Raw genomic sequence first — 23463 nt, 5'->3', positions numbered from 1 at the left:
TTAAGCGGTCCCAGAAGCTGGTACTATAGGGCTCCTTACTGTGAAGTAACTCCTCTCTGGGGACTCTGATATCGAGGGATGTTATTCCACGGATGGGGACTTCGACAGTGAGGAATACTACGTATACAAAGTACCTGTTCTTAAGGGGGGGTACTGTCACGGCCCTCACCATGCCATCCAGACTGCCTCGCATGGCCGCCCCACAGGTGCAAGACAGGAGATTTGAACCTGGGTCCTTCTGTATTCTAAGCCATCTTCCCTGCCTCTGAGCCTCTTCAGAACTTCTGGTTCTAGCCCTGTTTACCTGTTATTGTCTGCATCACTGGGGGCTGAACTTCACCTGTGGTTGCTGTCTATCACTCTAAGTCCATCTAAGGCAGATTACGCATTATCCACCTATATAACACTACCTCTCCCTGAGGGCAGGGTCAGTTTGTTGGTTCATGTTTTATGTTGTCTGTTGCCTAAGACTGACTTGGCTTGTGACTCCTGCTTGTGGAATCTACGTTATTGCCTGTTTGCCGCCTGCGCTGACCATTTTGATACCGTGCCTAAGTACTCTTCTGGATTTACCCTTGTCTGTTTCCTCATACCCGGTTACTGTTCCTGCCTAAGCCCCCGTGCACAGATTCACAGCCCAGGTAGCTTCTTACCTGGTTACCATGGGTTGTGTTTATCTACAAGGTTAAGCATACATCTCTGCACTTTCGACTCCAACCAAGGTAAGCCGTGATACTATAAAATGTGAGTGCTTGCCCAAACATTTCTTTTGTTTTTCCTACACCTAGCACTAGACAATCTGCACTATTACTGGTATTTTTTTTCTTTTTCATTGCATATATCTTCAAATATTTGAAGTCTGGACAGACGATCACTAGTCGAGAATTTCTCAAGCATTTTCGATTTCAATTATTTGATATTTTTTTTTTATAGATATTTGGTAGTAGTCTGGCAAATGTGCTTGGTCACTAAGAGCCATTTATGTAATCTTTACATTTGTAATCACAAAATGTGGTGTTGTATAAGATGTTTATCCACAAATAAGTAGCTTATATAGACAAATTAGAAAGTACTTTACCTTTCAATAGATTCTGTTGCATACAGGTATCTGCTGTAAGCATCAAGCATGGATGCATGTGTATGAAGAAGGATGACATTGTAGACCACCATTGCAATCAGCATAATTGTCATCTTCAACTCATAATTTATCCGTAGAAAGACAGAACAAGAAATGAAACCCAAAATACAACTGTATATAAAGTACTGTTGGGGAAAAAGAAAACAATCATTGTAGATAAGCATGATTATTGAAAGCCTCACTACGCCCATTTACAAGTAAAAAAGTGCATTGCAAGAGATTCTCATACTCACATTTAGAAAAACTGGTTTGTGAAAATAGTTATTCATCTATTATTAATGTGTATACACCAATAAAACCAAAACAATGAAAAAGCGCTTAAGAAAATGTTACAAGTGTCCACAGTTTTAGTTGCACTCCCCCAAAGTGACACAAAAGAGACGCACAGTAAATCAGAAATACCAATAAAAAACATAGGGTGTTAAACTGCAGTGGATGTCGTATCTTCAAGTTATACTCTGAAAACAACAACATAAATATACATAGTGCAGACTATCTGATAAAACAACATAAATAGTGAGGGGTGTCTGGGAGATAATTCACATGTACCAGAGCCCTATCATTGCTTTCTATGGTTTGAAATGCTGGCAAAATGCATCATGGAGGATGTCATTAAGAGTTGGATTCACGAGTCTCACGTGATCAGCAATCAGCTTAACCCCGAAGTAACTGTGTGCGGGTGGTGTTTTATATTTTACACACTTGCTAAGTTGTGGGTAGTTTGATGGCATACCCACCACTACCAAAGTGAGGTTTTTTTTTAATCTTTTATGTCAAAAAGTTGAGATAATATTTAATTGGGAGGTCCTGCCTCTCTATTTTTCTCCTATATACATAGAGGATTTATGCAGACCTGACTGAGCATCCTGATATCCTACTGTGGGAATGTTCCCTCTCAAGTGAGAGGGTATTTCTATTATTAATGTGTGCTAGACTTTTCTGGATTAGTTGCAAACATGTCATTATATTTAATATAGATTTGAAGAAAGGTCAGTACAATGATAAATATTTAAATGTAATATGTTCAATAATACATGTGGTTATCAACAAAAGACAAAAAGATAAAGTCAATAACTATAAGTTTATCCACTTGATAGTGTTGTCTGCAATTTGGTTGGAGATCATTCTCTTGTAGTTACCTAAGAGATTTTGCCATGTTTGCATATTCTCAAGCATGAACCTTTTTTCTTTGTAGTGAATACAGTTATGGACATTCCCTACGCTATCCCCAAATATTTCATTTTCTTTAGCCATGGTGATATAGAATTGATTTGGGTGGTTACCATTGTTGTCTGAAGGACTACAGAGTTCTGAAACTCTTTGTAGGTTTCTTGTAACTTTTGATTGTGGTAGGACAAAAACTGCTATCAAAAATCAATACTGTCTAAAAACTTCTCAGTTTGGATAATAAATGTTTGAATGTTATTGGAGATTCAAATTGTTCAAAATTGCTTTGTAACCCGTGTTCAGCTGTTCATTACATTTTGTATTAAATCTTAAATCTGTATAAATGAAATAATGGTAGAATAGATAAACTCATGGATAACATTTGTCGTTAACATTTTGTTTGTTTCTAAGAGAAGGTAAAGGGGGCTGATGCTATTTTGTAACACATATAACTAGAAATATTATAGATGTTGTTAATTATAAAGTCACACCTGCTGTGAGAAATCCTCCAGTGACGTTCTAATTTAAATTAACAAGATCACAATGTGCTTCTCTTTCATTAGTCATAATGCCTAAATTACTTCAGTGATTTTGCAGTATTTTCTCATTTCCAAACAAAAGAACTTTAAATAAACAGTTGACCCTGATATCATAAGTTTTGTACTTGGATTAATGGGAAGTAAGTTTTACAGTAAAGTAAACAAAAAAATAAAATGTTATCAAGAAGTCATCTGAACATGCATAGATTAAAAGGGTACTGCTGGGGCCAATTCAAACAACATACAAGATCCAGCGCACTTACTAATTCACTATACAGCAATTTCAAAGCAATTTAAAAAAACCTCATCTAGATAAACTTAATATGGGTTTAGTTACAGTATAGGATCATACATGCCTGCCACAATGCCAATGTACCCCATTTTTGGCAGGTCCAATCTAAACTAAGAAAACTAGAGTCCCAGGAGGAAGGATTTCCCAAGTAAGTAGATTAATATGATAAGAGAAGGCATTGGATTGCTAGCTGTATGACAAAACAGTTATGCTTTAAATACATTGTTGTATACTCAGGGCCATATTTAGTATTCATTGGGCCTGGGCAAGCATTTGCTTGGGCCCCCTGGACCTACTCCCTGTCATGTAGTCACGCCTTCCACCCCAACACAATGGCAGAACTAAAGTAGAAAGAGCCTCCCAATTGCATGGTTGGACAAAAGGTAGAATCCTATCAATCATGCAACTCCAACAATGCTTTGACAGGTGGGGCTCTACCAATTTCCCATGCTTGCAGGGTTGTATGTAGCACTCTGTTTTTTTTTTTTATATTTAAATTTTTTATTATTTTTTCATAATAGTCACAAATAACAATCGTGAAATTAGAAATTGCAAACAGTACATACATAGATACTTTGATTGGAGAATTCGGAATTGAACAATTCTGTACACTGTGTTTAGTGATTTCCATAACCAACGGTTTGATCAGATTAGGTTAAACAAAATGACAAGTTGAGTATAGAAACCTGGTATAGAACATTATATAACTCAATATGTAAAACATGAGAGCGGTTGCACATTTTGGTAAGATGCCTGTTAATACTTGTGAGGTCATGGAAGTATAAATAACTTTACTTATCTTACAACATATTTCCAAACTTTGTAGTCTATAATCACGTCATCAAGTCTTTAGTCGCCTCTGTAAAAGAGACTGTTGTCAACAACATTCGTTTAGGTACGTTATTGTCCTTGTATATTTCATATTGCGCTCCCAGCCGCCCGTGGGCAGTGCCCAGAAGGCTCCTCCCCTAATTATCAGTCGGTTATCATGAAAATGGTGTGATTGATTGTCTATTAAGTTCCCAATCCTGTGAAAGTATTCCACAGAGCCCAAACTTTGGTATATCTCGTATAGTTCCCTGCTTTAGCATGTGTTATTCCTTCCAGTTGTTTTGTGTCCTCTACCCTCTGAATCCACTCCCTGAGCGAGGGGGGGTTTGGCTTTTTCCAGTGTTTGGGAATTAGTTGCGTGGCGGCCATGACTAAATGGCGGAAAAGGGCAGTTTGCATTTTTGAAAAACCCTGAGGAGGCATGAGGAAGACGTATTGATCTGGGGCTAGTGTAAATTTGGTTTGGAAAATGCTTTGTGTAATAGTATGTATCCTGTTCCAGAATTTTTCTACTTGCGAGCATTGCCACCAAATGTGAGCATGAGTTGCTCCTGTTTGGAAGCATCTCCAGCACTGGTCTGGAGAGGTGGTATGTATCATGTGGATCTTCGCTGGGGTATGGTGCCATCTTGTTAATCTTTTATAATTGCTCTCCTGTGCTGTTAAAGAAATAGTAGAGGTATGTGCTGCTTTGAGTATGTGGTGCCATTGTGGACGTGTGAAGTTCACCTTCAGCTCTTCTGTCCATTTAGCTGTATACCCTGGAAGAGTATTCTCTTGAGATTCTCTGAGCAGTGTGTACATTGAGGATAATATTTTCCTAGTAAGCGGGTGTGAAGAGCAAAGTTGTTCTAATTTTGTGAGTGGTCTGTCCCCCAAGGGTAGTAGGTTTTGAGTCTTGATGAAGTGTTTCAATTGGTGGTAGTGTAAGAGTTGTATTACTGTCGGGTTGTCAGTCGGTAGAATTTGGAGTAAAGTCTTGACTTTGCCGTTCTGAATCATATCACGTAACTGTAGTGTCTCGTTTTTGTGATAGAGTTCGAAAGATTTGCCCGAGTCCCCTTGTTGAAAGTAGGGATTGTGAGTGATGGGATATAGCGGAGACGGGATTGGAGAGATGTCTAGTTTTTTCCTAAGTTTGTGCCACATTTTGAGGGTTGTGTCAATCGTCGGGTGGGACTTGTGGGTTCCCTTCATGGGAAATGTAGGATTAGAATGGGACCAAACGCATGTATGTAGTGGGACGCTGTGGAGGGCATTTTCAATGGTAACCCATTGTTGGGATCGTGTGTTTTTGGTCCATTCGTAAACCCTCTGTAAGTGTAATGCCTGGTGGTATAACTCAATATCAGGGAGATTTACTCCTCCATTTCCTTTGTTTCTCGTCAGGATGGAATGAGCTAGCCGTGGTGATGTGTGTGCCCACAAAAATTTCGTGATTATGGATCTGCTTGTGATGAAGAAGGTGCGTGGGATTGCGATGGGAAGAGTTTGTAGGAGATACAGAAGTCGGGGCAGGACATTCATTTTAATTATATTGATTCTGCATAGCCAACCAAAGCAGGGTTTGTGCCAAGTCTGTAAATCTTTAGTAATGTTAGCTAGTAGAGGAGGGAAGTTTAATGCATAAATCAATTCCAATTTGTTTGGGATGTGCACACCTAGGTATTTAATCGACCCTGAGGCCCAGTTGAAGTTGAATTTGGACTGTAGTAACATATTCGTGTTTCCCGTTGTGTGAATTGGAAGAAGGTCGCATTTAGTTAGGTTCGCCTGGAAGTTGGAAATTTTACCATATGTTTCCATCTCCGCCATTAAGTGAGGTAGAGTCGAGAGTGGGTTAGTGATCATGAATAATAGGTCATCTGCAAAAGCAGTGACTTTGTATTCCTGTTTATCAATCTTAAAGCCCTGAATATGTTTGTTGTCTCTGACACCCTGAAGGAACGGTTCTAATATTAAAATGAACAGAATAGGGGAAAGAGGGCACCCTTGTCTCGTCCCATTAGTGATGGTTACTGGCTGGGATAACTGGCCATTAACCCTCAATCTGGCCGTCGGTGCAGAGTATATGGAGTTTAACCATTCTTGCCAGCGTGGGCCAAAACCTAACTGTTGCATTGTGTGGTGTAGTAGTGCCCAACTAACTCTATCAAATGCTTTCTCCGCATCGATAGCCAATAGAGCGCTGTCTATTTTGCGCGATTGGGCCCAATGTACAAGATTAATAATTTTAGTTGTGTTATGTTTTGCTTCTCTACACGGAACAAAACCGGCCTGGTCTTGGTGGATAAGGCCAGGTAATAGAGGTTTCAATCTATTGGCCATAATTATGGTGAGGATTTTGATGTCTGCGTTTATCAATGAGATAGGTCGATAGCTGCCACATGCCGTATGATCCTTACCCGGTTTCGGTATTAAAGTGATGGTTGCCTCTAATGCAGACTTGGGGATGATAGATGACAAGTTTTGGGCGTTAAACGCAGTGGTAAAGGGTTGTGCTAGGATTTGAGACAATAATTTATAGTATTTCCCAGTGAAGCCGTCTGGGCCTGGGCTTTTGCCAATGGGAATAGTTTTAACCACCTGAAGGAATTCGTCGATGGAGATGGGTTCGTCAAGAAATGTTTTATCTATGGGTGGTAGAGTATGTTTAATCCTGGGTGTTAGGAAATCTAGTATGTCTTGTGAGGTGGGTTGGGAGGTTTTCAAGTTGTATAAGTTAGTATAGAATTTATGGAAAGCTTTGAGTATGTCTGGCATGTGGCTGGTGAGGTCGCCATTCTCCGTTTTAATTTCGGAGACAAAGCTGGATTGTCTTTCTGCCTGAAGTGCCTGAGCAAGGAATCTCCCCGCTTTGCCTCCCTGTGTATAGTAAGATCCCTTGGTGAGTGAGAGCTTACGTTTTGCGTTTAATATGAGGATCGATGTGAGTTCCGACCTTTTAGTGAGCAGTAGATTGTAATTTTCTAGGGAAGAGGCGCCCCGGTGTTTACTCTCCAGATTTTTAATATCTTGTGTGAGTTTGGTAATTGTTTGTTCCCTCTTACGTTTTAGTTTTGATGCTATCTTAATTAATTCTCCTCTAAGTACCGCCTTATGTGCTTCCCATGTCATGATTGGCGTCGTGTCTGAGTTGGTATTTTCTCTAAAGTAATTCGTGACTGTTTCTTTTATTTGGGAAACAGCTTCCTCATTGTTCAGTATCAAGTCATTAAGTTTCCATTGAGGAGCGGACTTAGGGATCGAGGGTATGGTCAGCTTGAGTGTAAGTGGTGCATGGTCTGACCACGTGATCGGGCCATAAGATGCTGATGTAATCAGGGGCAGGTGTCTATGATGGAGAAAAATTGTGTCTATTCGTGTGTAAGTGCCGGTGGGGGGTGAGAAGAAAGAGTAGTCTCTTGTCTTAGGATTGACCGCTCTCCAGCTGTCAAATAGTTGAGCCTCATAAAGGATATTTTTCATATGTAGTCTCGTTTGCGTCAGATAGCCCTGCGACGAGGAGGTAGTGTCAAGGATTTCATCTAGGGATATATTGATGTCTCCCCCCATTATAAGTATCCCTTCATAAAAGGAGGATAATTTGTGTAATATTTTGTTGAGGGAGTGTGATTGTTTCTTGTTTGGTAGGTAGATATTTGCCAGTGTGATTTGAGTGTTTCCTAATTTACCCTTCACGAATATATATCTGCCAGCATCGTCTAGTAATTGATCCTGAAAAGTGAATTGCGTCTGGCGGCTGACCAGGATGGCCACACCCCTCGCCTTAGCCTCAGTGTAGTTGCTAAAGTAACCTCTTGGGTAATCCCTATTCTGAAGTCTCCGAGAAGCATCTTTACGAAAATGTGTTTCTTGTATGTAAACAAAGTTTGCCCTACGTCTGTGGAAGTCCGTTAGAGCTATGGACCTTTTCTCAGGGGTATTTAGTCCCCTAGCATTTTGCGTGACAATAATTATAGTGGACATTACTAAGGTGCGGTTGTTAATATGGTGCTCGGAATGTGTTCAATGCTAGTATATTTTGGAGAGTTAATTGGGTATTATTGGTGTGATAACCTCCCAAGCCTTCCTAATTTTCTTAGGGAAGTTTGGTGTATAGATGGGGTGTGGTGGTGATACTGGTTACCTTGCAGATAGATTTTCCTATAGGAGACCAGAGAGTCCTTCAGGTCCGCCCCGGGCAACTGGTTGCGCAACTGATTTAATGTTCACAGTCGATGATATGTCTCAGTCTCAGAAGCACAGGTGTGTGGTATAAGCTGTCGGTGGAGTTGTTTGTCAGGCACTAAGCGAGCACCACTGTATATATATTACAACAATGAGAAGAAAAGAGAAGTTAACAAATAGAAATTTAACACGTATAATACGTATCACTATCAATATCAATAACAATAATACACTTCAGTGTAATTAAATTGACCTCTTGATATTATGAATGAAAAGGTAATTTCACAGGTAAATCGTAATTAAAAACGTAAATGTGAGTATATTAGATCCGAAATGTATTTCTCTCTGTGTTGTGAACTCTCTATCTCATAAAGAGTTTTCTGTACTGTGTAGTAAGACTATGAAAGATTTGATGGAGATTAAACCCCACAATGTGGGTAATCTGTTTTCCCTTAAGGGGAATGTAGTTCAATCTCTTTATTAGAGAGAGAACCGTAATTTATTTGGGGTTGTGTGCTACAGGTGTGTATCTAGGACCCGGGACTTATCGATCCTATTCGCTTAAATAATCTTTAGGAGAGAAGGTCAGGTGACCTATAATTAATAGATTAGATAGTATAAACAGTGGGTGAGAAGATCTCAATTAATCAGTTATTAAGATCATAGTCTGTTTTGTGGGATGGTTCCAGTTACTCTTTGTTTGTTTGTTTTTTTTTTTTGTTTTTTTTTTTAAATTATTTTAATTATTTTTTTTTTATATTTTTATATATGTATATTTTTTTTTTATTTTTTATTTTTATACTAAATACAGTTTACTTCCAATTGTCGTCTAGCCTGGTCTCTAAGTATAAGTCTAATTCCCGTAACTATTCAAAGTGTATATTACATAATTAGCTTGAGCATAACCAGTTGAGTGGGGTTACCTATCCTCAGTTGCTCGAGAGAGTCTCTTATGAGTGATTCAGTTTTATTTCTAATATTAGAAAAGGAAACCTTGGAGTCCCTGGTTTGTTGTGCCACTAATGACATTTCTTAGCTTAAAGACTTATTTCGGGCATATTAACAATAAACATTAGACAATGAGACCTATATATATATAGAATGCTGTACAAAATGCGTATAACTTAGGAATTGTGAACCCAGCGTGTGTGTCTGGACTGTCTTTGGACATACGACCTGAAAACGCAAATCATTAATCTCCCTGCATGAGGGTGATTGCTTCAAATGTTCAACTACTTTGTCCGATCAGGTTTAGGTGAAAGTCTCGGTGTCCAAGGCTTGCATGCGTCTCAATAAGTCACCAACGTGGCATGCGCGAGGTACATAGAGATTTGGTTTGTATGTGGCTAGTTAAAGTGGATTTTAGAAGAAGGAGAACCCCAATCATCTTCGTCCGTTTCATGCAGAGTAGTCAGTGGGGAATCATTACGTTAGAGAGGATTAGTCGTTGGAAATTGGTCTCAGATGATTTTGAGTGTTCAGCTGCCTTTCTCGTTGTAGATGTGGTGAGATGAATCTGTTCGGTGGTTTCTTTGTTTTCGCTGGGGTGGTCCATTTCTGTCTTTGTGATATTTGAAGGCTTTCTTGGTTCGGTATTGGATAGTTCCAGTCCATTATAACTGTATCTGGCAGGTCCAGAGCTCTTAGAAATGGGGGGACGTCCATAGTTGAGGCAATTTGGTGGATGTTACCTTTGTTATTCACAATCAGTGCAAAGGGGAAACCCCATCGATATCTAATGTTCCTGTTGCGTAGCAATTCTGTGATTGGTTTAAGTGCCCGTCTTGCCTGCAAGGTGTACCAGGAAAGATCCGGATAAATCTGTATTGGGTTTCCATGAAATAAAAGTGGTTGTGATGTGTCCCTCAGTGATCTCAGAATCGAATCTTTAGTATTAAAATAATGCAGCCTGCAAATGACATCTCTGGGGGAATCCTGGGATAACCCCCTGGGGCGCAACGAACGATGGGCCCTGTCTAGAAGCATTTGACTTGCACTAGAGTCTCCTAATATGAGGGTGAATAGCTCAGTTAATACCACTGGTAAATCTTCATTTAGGGTTTCTGGGATCCCCCTTATGCGCAGATTATTTCTTCTCCCACGATTATCCAAATCGTCAATATGTCTCTGGGTGGCTGACATAAAGTGTATGTGAGATTCCAGAGTTGAGGAGATATTAACTATTTGGGCCTGCATTACGTCCCTTTCTTCTTCCAGGTCAGTGACTTTTAGGTTTATTTGTTGAATTTCTGAGCCCATCTCCGCCATTTTGGCATGAAGTGTGGCCTCTAATTTCCCAATCATATTCTGTATGTCGGATTTAGATGGGAGATTCTGGATATCAGACTTGGATGGGAGATTCCTCAGCATCTCCTTTATATCTAAATCCTCACTAATGTGTGGTGAGTTTATTGAGCACTCCGACATGTGGGGGCTTTGTGGCTGTGATTCAATTACGGAATCAGTGTCCGCCATCTTGGAGGTCGCGGCCGCGGCCTCCGACTCTCGATCGAGAGTATCTTTAAAATATCGGGTGAGGGTGCCCGATTTAGCTGTGGGGGTTTTCCCCTGTTGCCCCTGTACCTGATTTTGTTTCCTGGGATTGCCCATGTCACTTTAGTCTCTCCGATTGCAGCGGATTGTGCCCGGGTCTGGAGGAGCTGAATCAGAACGCGTCCATCAGGCTTCCCGGTTAGCCACGCCCCCTGTAGCACTCTGTTTGTGTGTTTTAATGTAAGCATGTTTTTGTATGGAATATGTTTTTGTGAATGTATTTGTATGTGATGTTAGAGTTTGAATGCAAGAGTGCTTTTATGTTTAGTGTTGGTTTTTTGAATGTTGGGGTGCATATATATATAATTTTGATATTTGTGTTTGTATTTAGTGTTGACGTTTCAATGCAGGAGTGTGTTTGTATGTAATGTTGAAGTTTGAATGGAGGGATTTATTTGTATTTAATGTGGGTGCTCAGATGCTCAGACACTCAGATGCTCAGATGCTCAGACACTCATGTACACACACTGACACACATGCAGATACACAGATACACACAATGACACAATGACAGATATGCACACAAATACGCACACACACACACTCACAACAAACAGATACACAGACACATACAGATACACAGACAGACAAACTGACAGACACTTATGACACACAAATACATACAATGAGAGACATACTGACACACACAGACACATATACTGGTAGACATACTGACACATACATTCACATACACTGACAGAAATACTGACACACACAGACTGTGTGTTATGCTGTCAGACATACTGACACACACACTTACTGACACACACAGATACACAGATATACTGACACACATACACACATACTGACACACACAGACAGATGTACTGACAAACAGATACACAGACAGACATACTGACACACACACACACACACACACAGACAGACATACTGACACACACACACACACAGACAGACAGACATACTGACACACATGTAAACTTTTAATTTTTAAACCCACCATCCAGTTTCCTACCTTTTGCTGGAGGGTGGCTTCCCTGAGGGTGGCTACCCCCTCAACTACAGCCCCTATCCCCTCAACTACAACCACCATACCCAAAATATACCCTACAGCCCCTATGCTCCCCAACACACACTATTTACGCTAATTTACACATTTATGGTATTTGGTCCTTGTCAAGGTCACTCACATTTTTTCACTTGCTCATTTTTTCTGCTCTCATTCCATAAAACTCAAGACCTGACTGTTCACTTATCCCACTCCTTGACAAGTGCCAGTGTACTGATATAATCAATGTTATTCACTTTACCAGTGGTTTTAATGTTGTGGCTGATCAGTGTATATATAGGCGTCCATTTTGTGGTTTCTTCTTTTGGCCCTTTTTGTTATTATGAAGTTACCCCTTTCTCAGATGAAAGCAGTCTAGGGTTTTATTTATTGTGCATTAATTTACTTTAATTTTTTCCCAACAGAACAAAATAGCACATACAATAACACAATTGTAATTTAAAACAATACATACATTATTACATGGACCAAACAACTAAACTCGCTCCTCACCCACCAACTCAGCTCTGACTACTCCAGACCCCTTTCCTAAACCCTTGGGTCAAATCATAATATACAAATATTATCCAATTGAACTAGAATATCTGCTACATCAGCTTAATTAAAAGCATTCACCAGTATACCCTATGTCTCCTAAACCTTTGCTCTTCTAATTCTCTATTAAAGGACAGTTATGCTTTTTTTTCCATAAACTAGCTATTAAGGTTTTAGCCATGTTAATGAGCCTATTAACTACAGAATACTTTAGACTGGAAAATCAGTGTGAAAAATACTAATTAGTTCTTGAATCAAGTGCAAGCCTGGAAAAAAATGCTTAATAAGCTCTCAATTTTTTTCCCAAAAAGGGACAATGTTCGGACAATTCCAAACAATATGCAAAGGATCCCCTTTTTGGAGTTTGCATCTCCAATATTTATCACTGACTCGAGGGGCAAATCTATTTATTCCCACTGGGATCTATAATTACTGGATAGTAATTTATAAGCTTGCTCTTGGTATTTAACTGCCTTCGAACACTACTTTATTAGTTTACAACATTTATTCCATTCTTGAGGTTCTAAGGGTAGTCCAAGATCCATTTCCCATAATCTGAAAAAGTAAGGAAATTCTAAACACTCTGATAATATTAATAGTTTATACATTTTAGAAATAGGGTATGGTACTATTTCCCTTTGAACGCACAGGTTTTTAAATTTCAAGAGCGTCATTAGGAATAAAAGATTACATTTTAATGAATTCAAAAAATGTAACTGTAAATAAAAAAATCGCTACTAAGAATTGTTTCTTTGGGAATTAATTCACCAGGCTGATAATGTATCGCTGTCTAATACTTAGATTCTCAGATGTAGATTGAGAGAAATAATGAGTAAATTCTTTACCAGGAGGGAAATGGGCATTATTCATTACTTATTACTTTTTCTAAGCAAACAGCTTTATTCAATCCCCTCAGTTTTTTTTTCCCAACTTTTCATTCTTTATTCTGATGTTACGCATTGATACCAGGATTTAAAAAAATGATGTACTCTTAATGGACCACTATAGTGCCAGGAAAACATACTTGTTTTCCTGGCACTATAGTGCCCTGAGTGTGCCGCCACCCTCAGGGTCCCCCTCCCGCTGGGCTAGATGGAGAGGAAGGGGTTTAACTTACCTCTTTCTCCAGCGCCGGGCGGGGAGCTCTCCTCCTCCTCTCCTCCCTCTTCTTCCATCACCAGCTGAATGCGCATGCACGGCAAGAGCAGCGCGCGCATTCAGCCAGTCCATAGGAAAGCATTATCAATGCTTTCCTATGGACGCTGGCGTCTTCTCACTGTGAAAATCACAGTGAGAAGCGCGGAAGCCCCCCAGCCGGCTATCAATGAGACAACCACTAAAGGGTGGATTAACTCATAGGTAAATATAGCAGTTTCTCTGAAACTGCTATGTTTACAGAAAAAAGGGTTAATCCTAGCTGGACCAGGTAGCCAGACCACTTTATTAAGCTGGTCCTTTAACTAATACATTTCTTATGTGGCTTGCTCCAAACAGAGCAGTTTTTGTGCATTTAAAGATTTTTTCATGATATATATATATATATATATAGGCTGAGCCGTAGGCAGAGCTTGTAATTGTGGGAAGGGTTACCCGGTCTCTAAATACACAGTCCTCCCCATCCTCTGGGCTGATACTTCTACTATCTACTTGCGGTTCAAAGGTTATCAACACAAACTACACGAATTCCAACAAGCTGGTCTTTGCCTTGTGAGGCCTACGCAAGTATTCCTTTACCTACTCAAGTAAAAACAACCACCTCCCTCAAAGCTCATGTGGCATCACAGCGTCTTTTCCTGTTGCTGTTCTCACTTTTTCTTTTTACAACAAAACCGTAAGTTTGTTTAGCCCACATTGAGCCATGCTATCACTGACATCCAACATGTATTCAGCCAACATTCAGCCTTTCACTAACTATGGTGGCACTGCAGTTCAGTTTGTATTCCTACATCGCATCACAGTGATACCTCAATTTTGTTCATGCATTCTGCTTACTGTATTCGACCCACAGTCAGCCATATCGTATTTCATCATATGCAACTCAGTTAGTCACCCTGCATTTTAATGTTTAATAAATGCTGTGCCATATATTTCATATTTGCAGCTTATTATTGTCTGCCCACACGGCCTTGGTTATACTTGTCAGCTGCTTTGAGGGGATCAGCATTTGTTCCTGATGTTCACCAGGCCTCATCCAGCTTCAGTACCTACATGTATTCTATATGTCTGTCATCTGGGTATTCAGACACTCATTGGGCCTGCATTGTTTATAATTATATGGCTAGGTGTTGCAACTGATGGTCTAAAATTATGTCAGGCTCAAACTTGGGCCTTCTCATGCGGTTAGCATTTATGGTACTGCCTGTTAATACTCTGCCTAATTTTACTGTCCGTCACTACTTAAATTGTTTTAAAGGACCACTATAGTCACCCAGACCAGTTCAGCTAGATGAAGTGGTCTGGGTGCAAGGTCCCCCAGGTTTTAACCCTGCAGCTGTAAACATAGCAGTTTCCCGGACGCTCAGTGCAAAAATCAAATTGAGCACGCAAAATGTCCATAGGAAAGCATTGAGAAATGCTTTCCTATGGGCGATTTTAATGCGCACACGGCTCTGGCTACGCGTGCACATTCGGCTCCACTCGGGAGCTGACGTCGGAGGGGGAGGAGAGGTCACTAGCGCCGAGGGAGCCTGGTTGGTTATATACATGCTATGATATGGAGCAGGTCTGCCACTGTGCTTCCCTATGTGTGAATTGCAAATGCTCTACAGCTCAACAGCCATCAACCCACGTCCTATCGTTTCATACATCTGCTAATTCTCATACTGCCCTTTCGTGGTCACCCTGCTACTCATAAATTGCTAAAGAGCTCTCTCATCCTTCTACTCCTCAATTTTGACTAGACCTTCACTAGACCTTCACTACATACGCTTCAAACTCCTATGGGCTTACCGCTACAACCCAATTTTGACCTTTCCGACGCTCAGGGGTTACATATTGCCCTATTGTGCTATGTTTAAGAAAACCATGCAGTGTAAAATATATAAAATAATAATAACAAATAAAAACATACAGAATTAAGAAAAAAAAAACAGATATGCAATTCACAGTCCATTCCTACAACCTTGGTAATGTTAACCTACATTTGTTAATGCTTAATCTGTACATCTCATACAGCCTTTTATCCACCAGACAGCTCTAGACTTACATTTGGCCTTTTACTTTAATATCTCTATGCATCCCATAGGTTACATACGGCCCTCCGCAGGCAATGTACAACGACAGAATTTCGTAGGCATTCCACTATGACACAATTTCGGCCTCTCATTTGGGCAATTTTATGGCAAGACAGGAGGCCTCATATTGCATTACCTTCTTTACTGAACACCTCCAGCAGCAACGAAATAGTTAAGAGAACTCTTTCAAACAACAATCAGAACAAAATAACAGCAGTATGAAATCCCTCAGTCAGACCCGCCCACTTCCTCTTTCTTTGCTGCTGCCTCCAGGTGAGCACTGTCCAACTCAGAGAGTGTGCCTGCTCTGGGTTATGTGTGTTATTTTATTGCATTATTACTGTGTTTTGGTTCTATTTTATTGGGGACTATTGTTTATGTGTGTGCATCTTGGCTGTATGTGGGAATCAGTTTTTTCTGGGGACTGTCTGACATTGGATGTCACTGGGTTTTCTTCCCTGCCTACCCTCGCGCGGCCCGCAATGGCGGCAACCTCCTGGGCTTTGCCATGCTCCCCCACCCTTCTTGGCGTCTATCACAACTCACAGCCATTTTCCATGCACCCGTAAGTGGCACACAGAGGACTCACGGCCCGATTTTCGACCTCCGCAGCTCCACATGGCAGCTTGCGATCGCATATCACGTCCGCGACAGCCATTTTTTGGGAGCTGCGGTGATCATTTCTTTTGGTGCCGCGTGTGTTCTGGGCGGCCCGGACCTTCGGTTCCTCACCCCCCGACTCTCCCTACATGCTGGCTGTGCTGCTGGCTTCCCCATGCAGTACTTAGCTTTGTTTCAGGTTATTAGGCCTCTGAGGCCCAAAGTGATGGTAGGCCTCGGGCCTACTATGTGTGGGGTAAGCCCCTTACTGTATATATTCTATTTTAGAGCACAGCCCAGTCCATATTATTGCCCTCTACTGGGCAATGCTGTGGTGTCTGTGGCACACTTCTGGGTTGGGTGATCCCCTTCCCCTGACTGCACTGCTGGTCCTTCTGTCCTGTGCTAACCATATTGAGGGTGACCCCCTCTCCTACTGGCCTATATTGCATGGTATGAGTCTACTTGCTGGGTGACCCCCTCTTGCATGCTTGGTGATCCCCAGCTGGCCTCATCAGGTACCACACTTACTGTGTTTTACCTCTATTGCAGTGATATAGTCATAGCTGACTAAGCAGAATTCCGTGCCCCTGAAGGCCTCCAGGCCTGGCTTAAACCGTGAAACCATGCTGGACATCATCACGTGTTGCATGAGGACATCCAGAGTCTTCAAATTCCCCATAGGAAAGCATTAATTCAATCATTTATATAGGTGTAATAAGTGTTGTGCTCGCCACGCATGCAAATTGTAGATTATGCTAGCTTTAGTGTAACTATAATCTTAATTTTATTAATGACAGGAGGCGAATATTTGCTTAAGTCTCTCTTTACTAGAACTCCACAGCAGCACATTAACATAGACAGAAAAACACCAGAGACAAAAAAACTCAGCTTTCACGCTGCGACAAAATAAAGTACATGAACAATGCACCACAAATACAATAACAAGAGAAACAACATAAGATAACGATGAATGCCATCCGAAATTGGAAACGTGGAACCAGTGGATGAAGCCTTGACCTTTATCCTGTAGAGTAGTCGGATCTAAGAACTGTAGCCAAACCATTAAACTGAAATGAGATAAGCAGAGTCGAAAACACTGATTAGCGAATGAAATGTACTGAGAAAAACATGAATCCCCATCGTCAATACTGACAGTATAATATCAAAGATACTGAGAAAACATGAATCCCCATCATAACATACTGACGATACCATATCCCAGATAAACCCCAACTCCCCCAGATTAATAAACCTAGCCCAGGAGACCAGGAATAAACAAAAGTCAGTCAAACCAACTAACAAACCACGGAAGGGAGAAACTGGGAGGGAAATATTTGCCTCCTGTCATTAATAAAATTAAGATTATAGTTACACTAAAGCTAGTATGATCTACAATTTTATAACATGACAGGAGGCTTCATATTTGCTGTTTTAACGCTCAGACAGCAGAGCCCAAAGAAACACGATCCGCCGTACCAACCTAACTTAGCGAAGATAGTTCCCGTAACCGGCAGGAAAGTGTACAATGTCCTGGAGAAAAACGCCTGCCACAGCGTACCGACTGAAATGAACCAAAAGACCTATACGCCCCGCCAATGCCAACAACCACCGGGCGGTACATGAAGGGCGAAGAAAAGGAAACGTCTAAACAAACGGTGGCATCGACCGCAACATAAAAAGGGGGGCACGCAATCAAGACAAGAGTATAACCCTTGGGTCCGACTAGAGCCGATAGACAACTAAGGTCCGAACATCCGAACCCATCTGAAAGAAGAAAAAAGGGTATGATAAGGGGAACAAATCCAAAGTCGAGATGGACAAAAACCGACGAAAACCAGCGATTGAGGCATGACAAACAATGCGTGTACCCCTTGGGGAAATGAATACCCGTTCTCGGGAATCGAGAGGACTCACACCCCTATGAACCCGCACGTCTAGCTCGGAGGGAGATACCAACAGAGTGAGGCCTACCTAATATAAGTGATACGACAGTCCCCGGTCAATAAAACGACCAAACAATAATTGAACCCTGTAACAGTGTTTGCAAAATTTCTGTTAATCCGTACAGACCCAACTCCGCCAGGGTCGCCATGCAGGCAAACGTCTTACGGTCCCCGAGATCAAGTGGGACAGGTCCAGGGAATCCGGGCACTAGTCTCGACTCGGCCGAAACGGAGGTCATAAAACCAAGGTACCAGCAGACCGAGACACTTGTAGTAAGGTCCTGGAAACAACAATGGAGGGGCCTCCTCAGCGTCTCTGTGTCGAACACCCCTGGAGGGAAACGTTCATCACTAAGCAAACCGGTCTGTATGTCGGCTGAAACTGGACGGGGCTTAATGGGTCCTCCTCCGTGGGCTAAGGTCTTCCCGGAAAACTATTCCAATCGTATGAGAAACTCGGATAGGGGGAAAACGTAGGAGGGTCTAAGTCTGGGTACAAGGGAGTCCGGCTGGGTATACCATTCCAAGTATCTTGTGGGCTTCTCAAGTCAGCGATCTACGGTCCCAGCAATGCACCAATGGTGCTAGGTGCCCGGGCCGAGACCCTTCCGAAGAAATGAGCAATTGGTCGAGGGACGCACAGGGGTTCGTTTAAGGTGAGCCTGTAGTGGGCTTGTTCTCTGTCCCGCGGTGTCACTTGGGGGCATCATCATAGTCCACGCCCCATCGTCCTCTCCTTCCGAGAGGGACCGGTCCACCCGCCATTCAGCTAGGGCGGCCGTGGTAGGGGTGGGGTCACAAGGACTATCACCCCTGTGCCACCTAGGCAGTGAAGTCTGGCTGCCGAGGCCGATCGTATCGGGGTTAGACGCTTCTCTGGAGTCTAATCTGTCCAGGCGCCTGGTTTAGGGCCTTTACCCCTCCAGTAGCGCTTTTGCGCACTTGCCTGCTCTCCTCTAGGAGAGTCTGACTCATTCATTCTGTCTTTATTAAAAAGGTGGTCACTGCCATGTCCGAAGGACACCGCCTCCCTTGCACCATATAGGCAGTGCCGTCCAGCCCGATTGCATCGGGGTTAGACGCTTCTCCGGAGTCTATCTTCCGGGTGTCTGGTTTAGGGCCTTCACCCTTCCAGTAGCGCTTATGCGCGCTTGTCTGCCCTCCTCAGGGGGGTCTGACTCCTTCAAGTCTCCCGCCTTCTTTAGAAGGTGGTCGCTGCCGTAGTAGGCATCGCCTGTGTGCATTACCCTCGAATAAAGGGTTGACCGTTTAACGGTTCTAGGCAAGGCGACCTCTAGGGGTATAACGGACAAGTGTCACTGGCAGCAGCATCGGGGCAGCACCCCATGCAATGTCCAAGCATGATTATGTAGTGTCAAGGCTTGGCATACAGATATTCTGCCACAGACAACGCAGGCCAGATCAATGGGGCACAGACAAAGCAGGCCAATCAATGGGGCACAGACAAAGCAGGCCAATCAATACGGCTCGGACAAAGCCGGACAAATCCTGGGGCACAGACAAGTCAGGCCTTACGGGGGTGCACAGGCGATAAACTGCCCTTCCATTCCTTTGATTAATTGTACAATTCACTCTTCGGAGAAGATGTACCTAACACTTCTTCAGATTAATGGCACATAACAGTCTCCTGTGTAACTGTAGTTAACACTTTTCTGTGTAACTGTACATAACGCTCTTCAGTGTAGCTGAACAGAACATGCTTCTGTGTAACTGTACATAACATTCTTCTGTGTAACTGTACAAAACGCTCTTCTGTGCAATTGTACATAGCATTCTTGATACCGGAGAAACTGACGGAAGCCAAGCACAGAGTAGTGGACACAGGTTTCTTCAGGAAGATCTGAGCCCAGAACTGACTGTGTAAATGCATGATATAGACATATAGCTCCTCCTATAGTTAACTCTACCCACATATACTCTTTACGATCAGCTGAACAAAGCCTAACTTCCCTTACCTGTTAGACCACATGGCTCACCCAGAACAATGGAGGAGGGGAAGTGTTTTCAGTTTCTGCATTCCTGCACTTGCTCAGTACAGTGTTGATTGTATCTTAGCTACGTGTAACTGACTAACTGATACACCAACATTTACACATATGCCATGTGGAAATCTCGGCCTACTAAATTTAATTTCTACCGAGCTTCCACCACATTCTTCTGTGTGACCGTACATAACATTCTACAGTGTAATTGTACATAGCCTTCTTCTGTGTAACTGTACATAGCATACTACTGTGTAACTGTACATAGCATACTACTGTGTAACTGTACATAGCATACTACTGTGTAACTGTGCATAGCATTCTGCTGCGTAACTGTGCATAGCATTCTGCTGCGTAACTGTATATAGCATTCTTCTGTGTAACTGCACATAGCATTCTACTGTGTAACTGTACAAAGCATGCTTCTGTGTAACTGTACATAGCATTCTTCTGTGTAACTCACATAGCATTCTACTGTATAACTGTACATAACATTCTTCTGTGCAACTGCACATAGCGTTCTTCTGTGTAACTGTACACAACATTCTACTGTGTAGTTGTACATAGCATTCTACTGTGTAGATAACGCTCTTCAGATGGATAGTGCCTAACACTCTCTGTGAACTGTAACCAACTCTTCTGTAACAGAGAGTGGAAGAAACAGCTTTCCATAGGAAAACAGAGAAAATGAGGTTGAAGAGATGAAGTGCCTTACTCTAAAGGGCTCAAACTCTCCAGAAATGTATTTATAGTAGTGACATTAGAATTTCCAAAGGGCAAACTCTTACAACCTGCCTCCCCACCGGCGCACGGACCGAGGGCCCTGCGGTGTGGGGAGGCCAAACGAGGTCGGGAGCTGTCGCTCCCACGTGGTCGGGAGCTGTCGCTCCCACGTGGTCGGGTGCAATCGCTTCCACGTGGCCGGTCATCCCTCCCACACCACCCGCGGCCGTGAAAGATAACTCCTTCCCAGCGGTACGGGGAGCATGGGAGGGAGACAGGCGGAGGGGCAGTTCCCGCAAGATACCCATGTGGGACCGCCGGAGTCGTTCTCTGTGGTCCTGGCGGCTGGACAGGACGGGAGGCGGTACTGAACCGCTCCCCGCCAGCCGCTAGTTAAACAGAAAGACAACAGGAAGAAAACAGAAGGAAGCCAGAAAGAACCGAAAGAAAATGAAAGTAAAATTCCCACAAGGAGAGCAGGAAAACAAAAGAGGGAGAAGGGTGGAGGAACGCACCCATACAGACCCCACAGAAAAAGGGGGGGGGGAGGTAGAAAGAGCAGGCAAGAAGAAAACAACTGCAAAAGGCACAATAGATGACTTCACCTCATAAAATAAATCCCCAAATCAATACACAGTATTAAATTATGAAAATCAAATCATACAATCAAATCATGGAATTTAAATCATACAATTAAATCATTAACCTCAAATCCTAAAAGCAAGTCATACAATCAAATCCTGAAATCAAATCATACAAACTAAATCATACAATCAAAGCATGGAAATGAAATCATACAATCAAATCAAATCTTAAAAATAAATCATAAGATCAAATACAAGTAAAAGTATATATCCCACAGCCACCCATATAAAACAGGAGGCAGTGGTACTCTGACCTGTACTGTCTGCAGATCAGCAAAGAAAGAGGAATTGGTTGGTTGGGAGAAGCCTTTTATGGATTCCTGAGTTTTTTGTCTGTGGTGTTTTTCTCTCTATGTTAATGTGCTGCTGTGGAGTTCTAGTAAAGAGAGACTTAAGCAAATATGAAGCCTCCTGTCATGTTATAAAATTCAGTTTCCCCATTGCCGTAATGTTGGTGGAGGTAGAACACGAACCGAGGGAACTCAGGGCTGAAAAGAGGTAAGTGTTAGGAATACAGCTTTGTATTTCTAATCCTATAGTAATCCTTTAAGATAAAGTTATTTTGCTAAAGTTAGATCCCACCAGGGGGCTGTGACAGGGTATGTGGGATGGGCTGTGACAGGGTTTTTTGGGGGGGGGCTGTGACAGGGTTTGTGGGGGGGGGGGCTGTGACAGGGTTTGTGGGGGGGGGCTGTGACAGGGTTTGTTGGGGGAGGCTGTGATGGTGTGTGGGGAGACAGGTGGGTATAGCTGTGACAAGGTGTGGGTAGGGGGGCTGTAAGAAGGTGTGTGTGTGTAGGGGAGGGTGACAGGGTGTGTGGGGAGGTGACAGGGTGTGTGTATGAGGGTAATGACAGGGTGTGTTTGGAGACATGACAGGGTGTGTGAGGGGGCTGTGACAGTGTGTGTGTGGGGGCTCTGATGGTGTGTGGGGACACAGGGTGGGGATGGCTGTGACAGACACACTCACACACACACGCACCCCCCCCCCCCCCCAACACTCATAGATATATATTTTTTTAATTTTAATTTAAATCCAGCTTCCTTACCTTTGGGAGAGCTGGGTGGATTTTTTTTTACCTGAGATCCAGTGGGGCTGCTGGCAGGCTGTTTGGGCAGGAAGGCGGGAAGGAAGGCAGGCGGGCGGTCAGCTGAGTTACGTGACGTCGCATAGTGAGTTGAGGGTCTGTAAGTGGTTAGGGGGGCTGTATGGTGGGTAGGGGGACTGTGAGTGGGTAGGGAGGTTGTAAGGTGGGTAGGGGGCTGTGAGTAGGTAGGGGTTCTGTAAGGTGGGTAGGGGACTCACTGACTCACTGACAGACAGACACACTGACAGACACATACACTCATTCATTCACTCACACATTCACTGACAAACACACACTCACAGACACACACTTTATTGTTCTTACTGTAAGTAATCCTATCCTTTGCTGTAGACACAATTATCCTCCCTTCAAGTCTAAATGGTTGACATTTTGTCCTTTCAACAGATCGCTGTTTGTACTGGTACTTTTATGTAATATTATTATATGCACTCTGAGATCCCTGTTCTTGTAAGTAACCATGCCCATATTTTATAGTCTTTCTTCGTAACTAAAAGTTTCTTCTTATAAAATTCTAATTACATAATGTCCTTCATTAACGTGGCCCAAATTCTGTTATGTATTCAAGGTAGAGTCGTAACACTGATTTATAAAGATAAAAATATTTTCATATAATGAATTCATATTGCTTTATTTTAATGCATATTTATCATGTGGGATCTATTCCTTTTCCTTCATATCGCTTTTCTGCCTATATTATGTACACACACTTTAAAAAAAAAAAAATCATATGGTGTATACTTGACTTTCCCATTTGCAAAAATGTTTTGCAAGATATGATATTAGTGATCGTCACCCTAGGAAGCAAGAGGGGCAGTGGCAACATGAGTAACAGTACTTGAGTTATAAACTCAAGGAAGCAGACCTGCAAGTGTAAGTTTCAACAGCTGCTCAAGTGCTGCTCAAGTGCTGCTGATCAGACACACAATAACGCACAAAGTAAAATGTGTCACA

General features: G+C 42.3%; 1 protein-coding gene across 1 annotated transcript in view; it reads right to left on the bottom strand.

The window, feature by feature from the left end:
* The window catches only part of ADCY2 (adenylate cyclase 2), a 1028223-nt gene that overhangs the window by 100922 nt on the left and 903838 nt on the right, over positions 1-23463 (bottom strand). Inside the window, exon 18 of the mRNA XM_063451927.1 lies at positions 1079-1263. Within this exon, the coding sequence (XP_063307997.1) occupies positions 1079-1263 (185 nt within the window). The remainder of the gene's footprint in view (positions 1-1078; positions 1264-23463) is intronic.

This window comes from Pelobates fuscus, chromosome 4, assembly GCF_036172605.1.
Source record: "Pelobates fuscus isolate aPelFus1 chromosome 4, aPelFus1.pri, whole genome shotgun sequence".
NCBI lineage: Eukaryota > Metazoa > Chordata > Amphibia > Anura > Pelobatidae > Pelobates > Pelobates fuscus.
The sequence above is the reverse complement of the archived record's forward strand: the minus strand, read 5'-3'. Positions and strand labels throughout refer to the sequence as shown.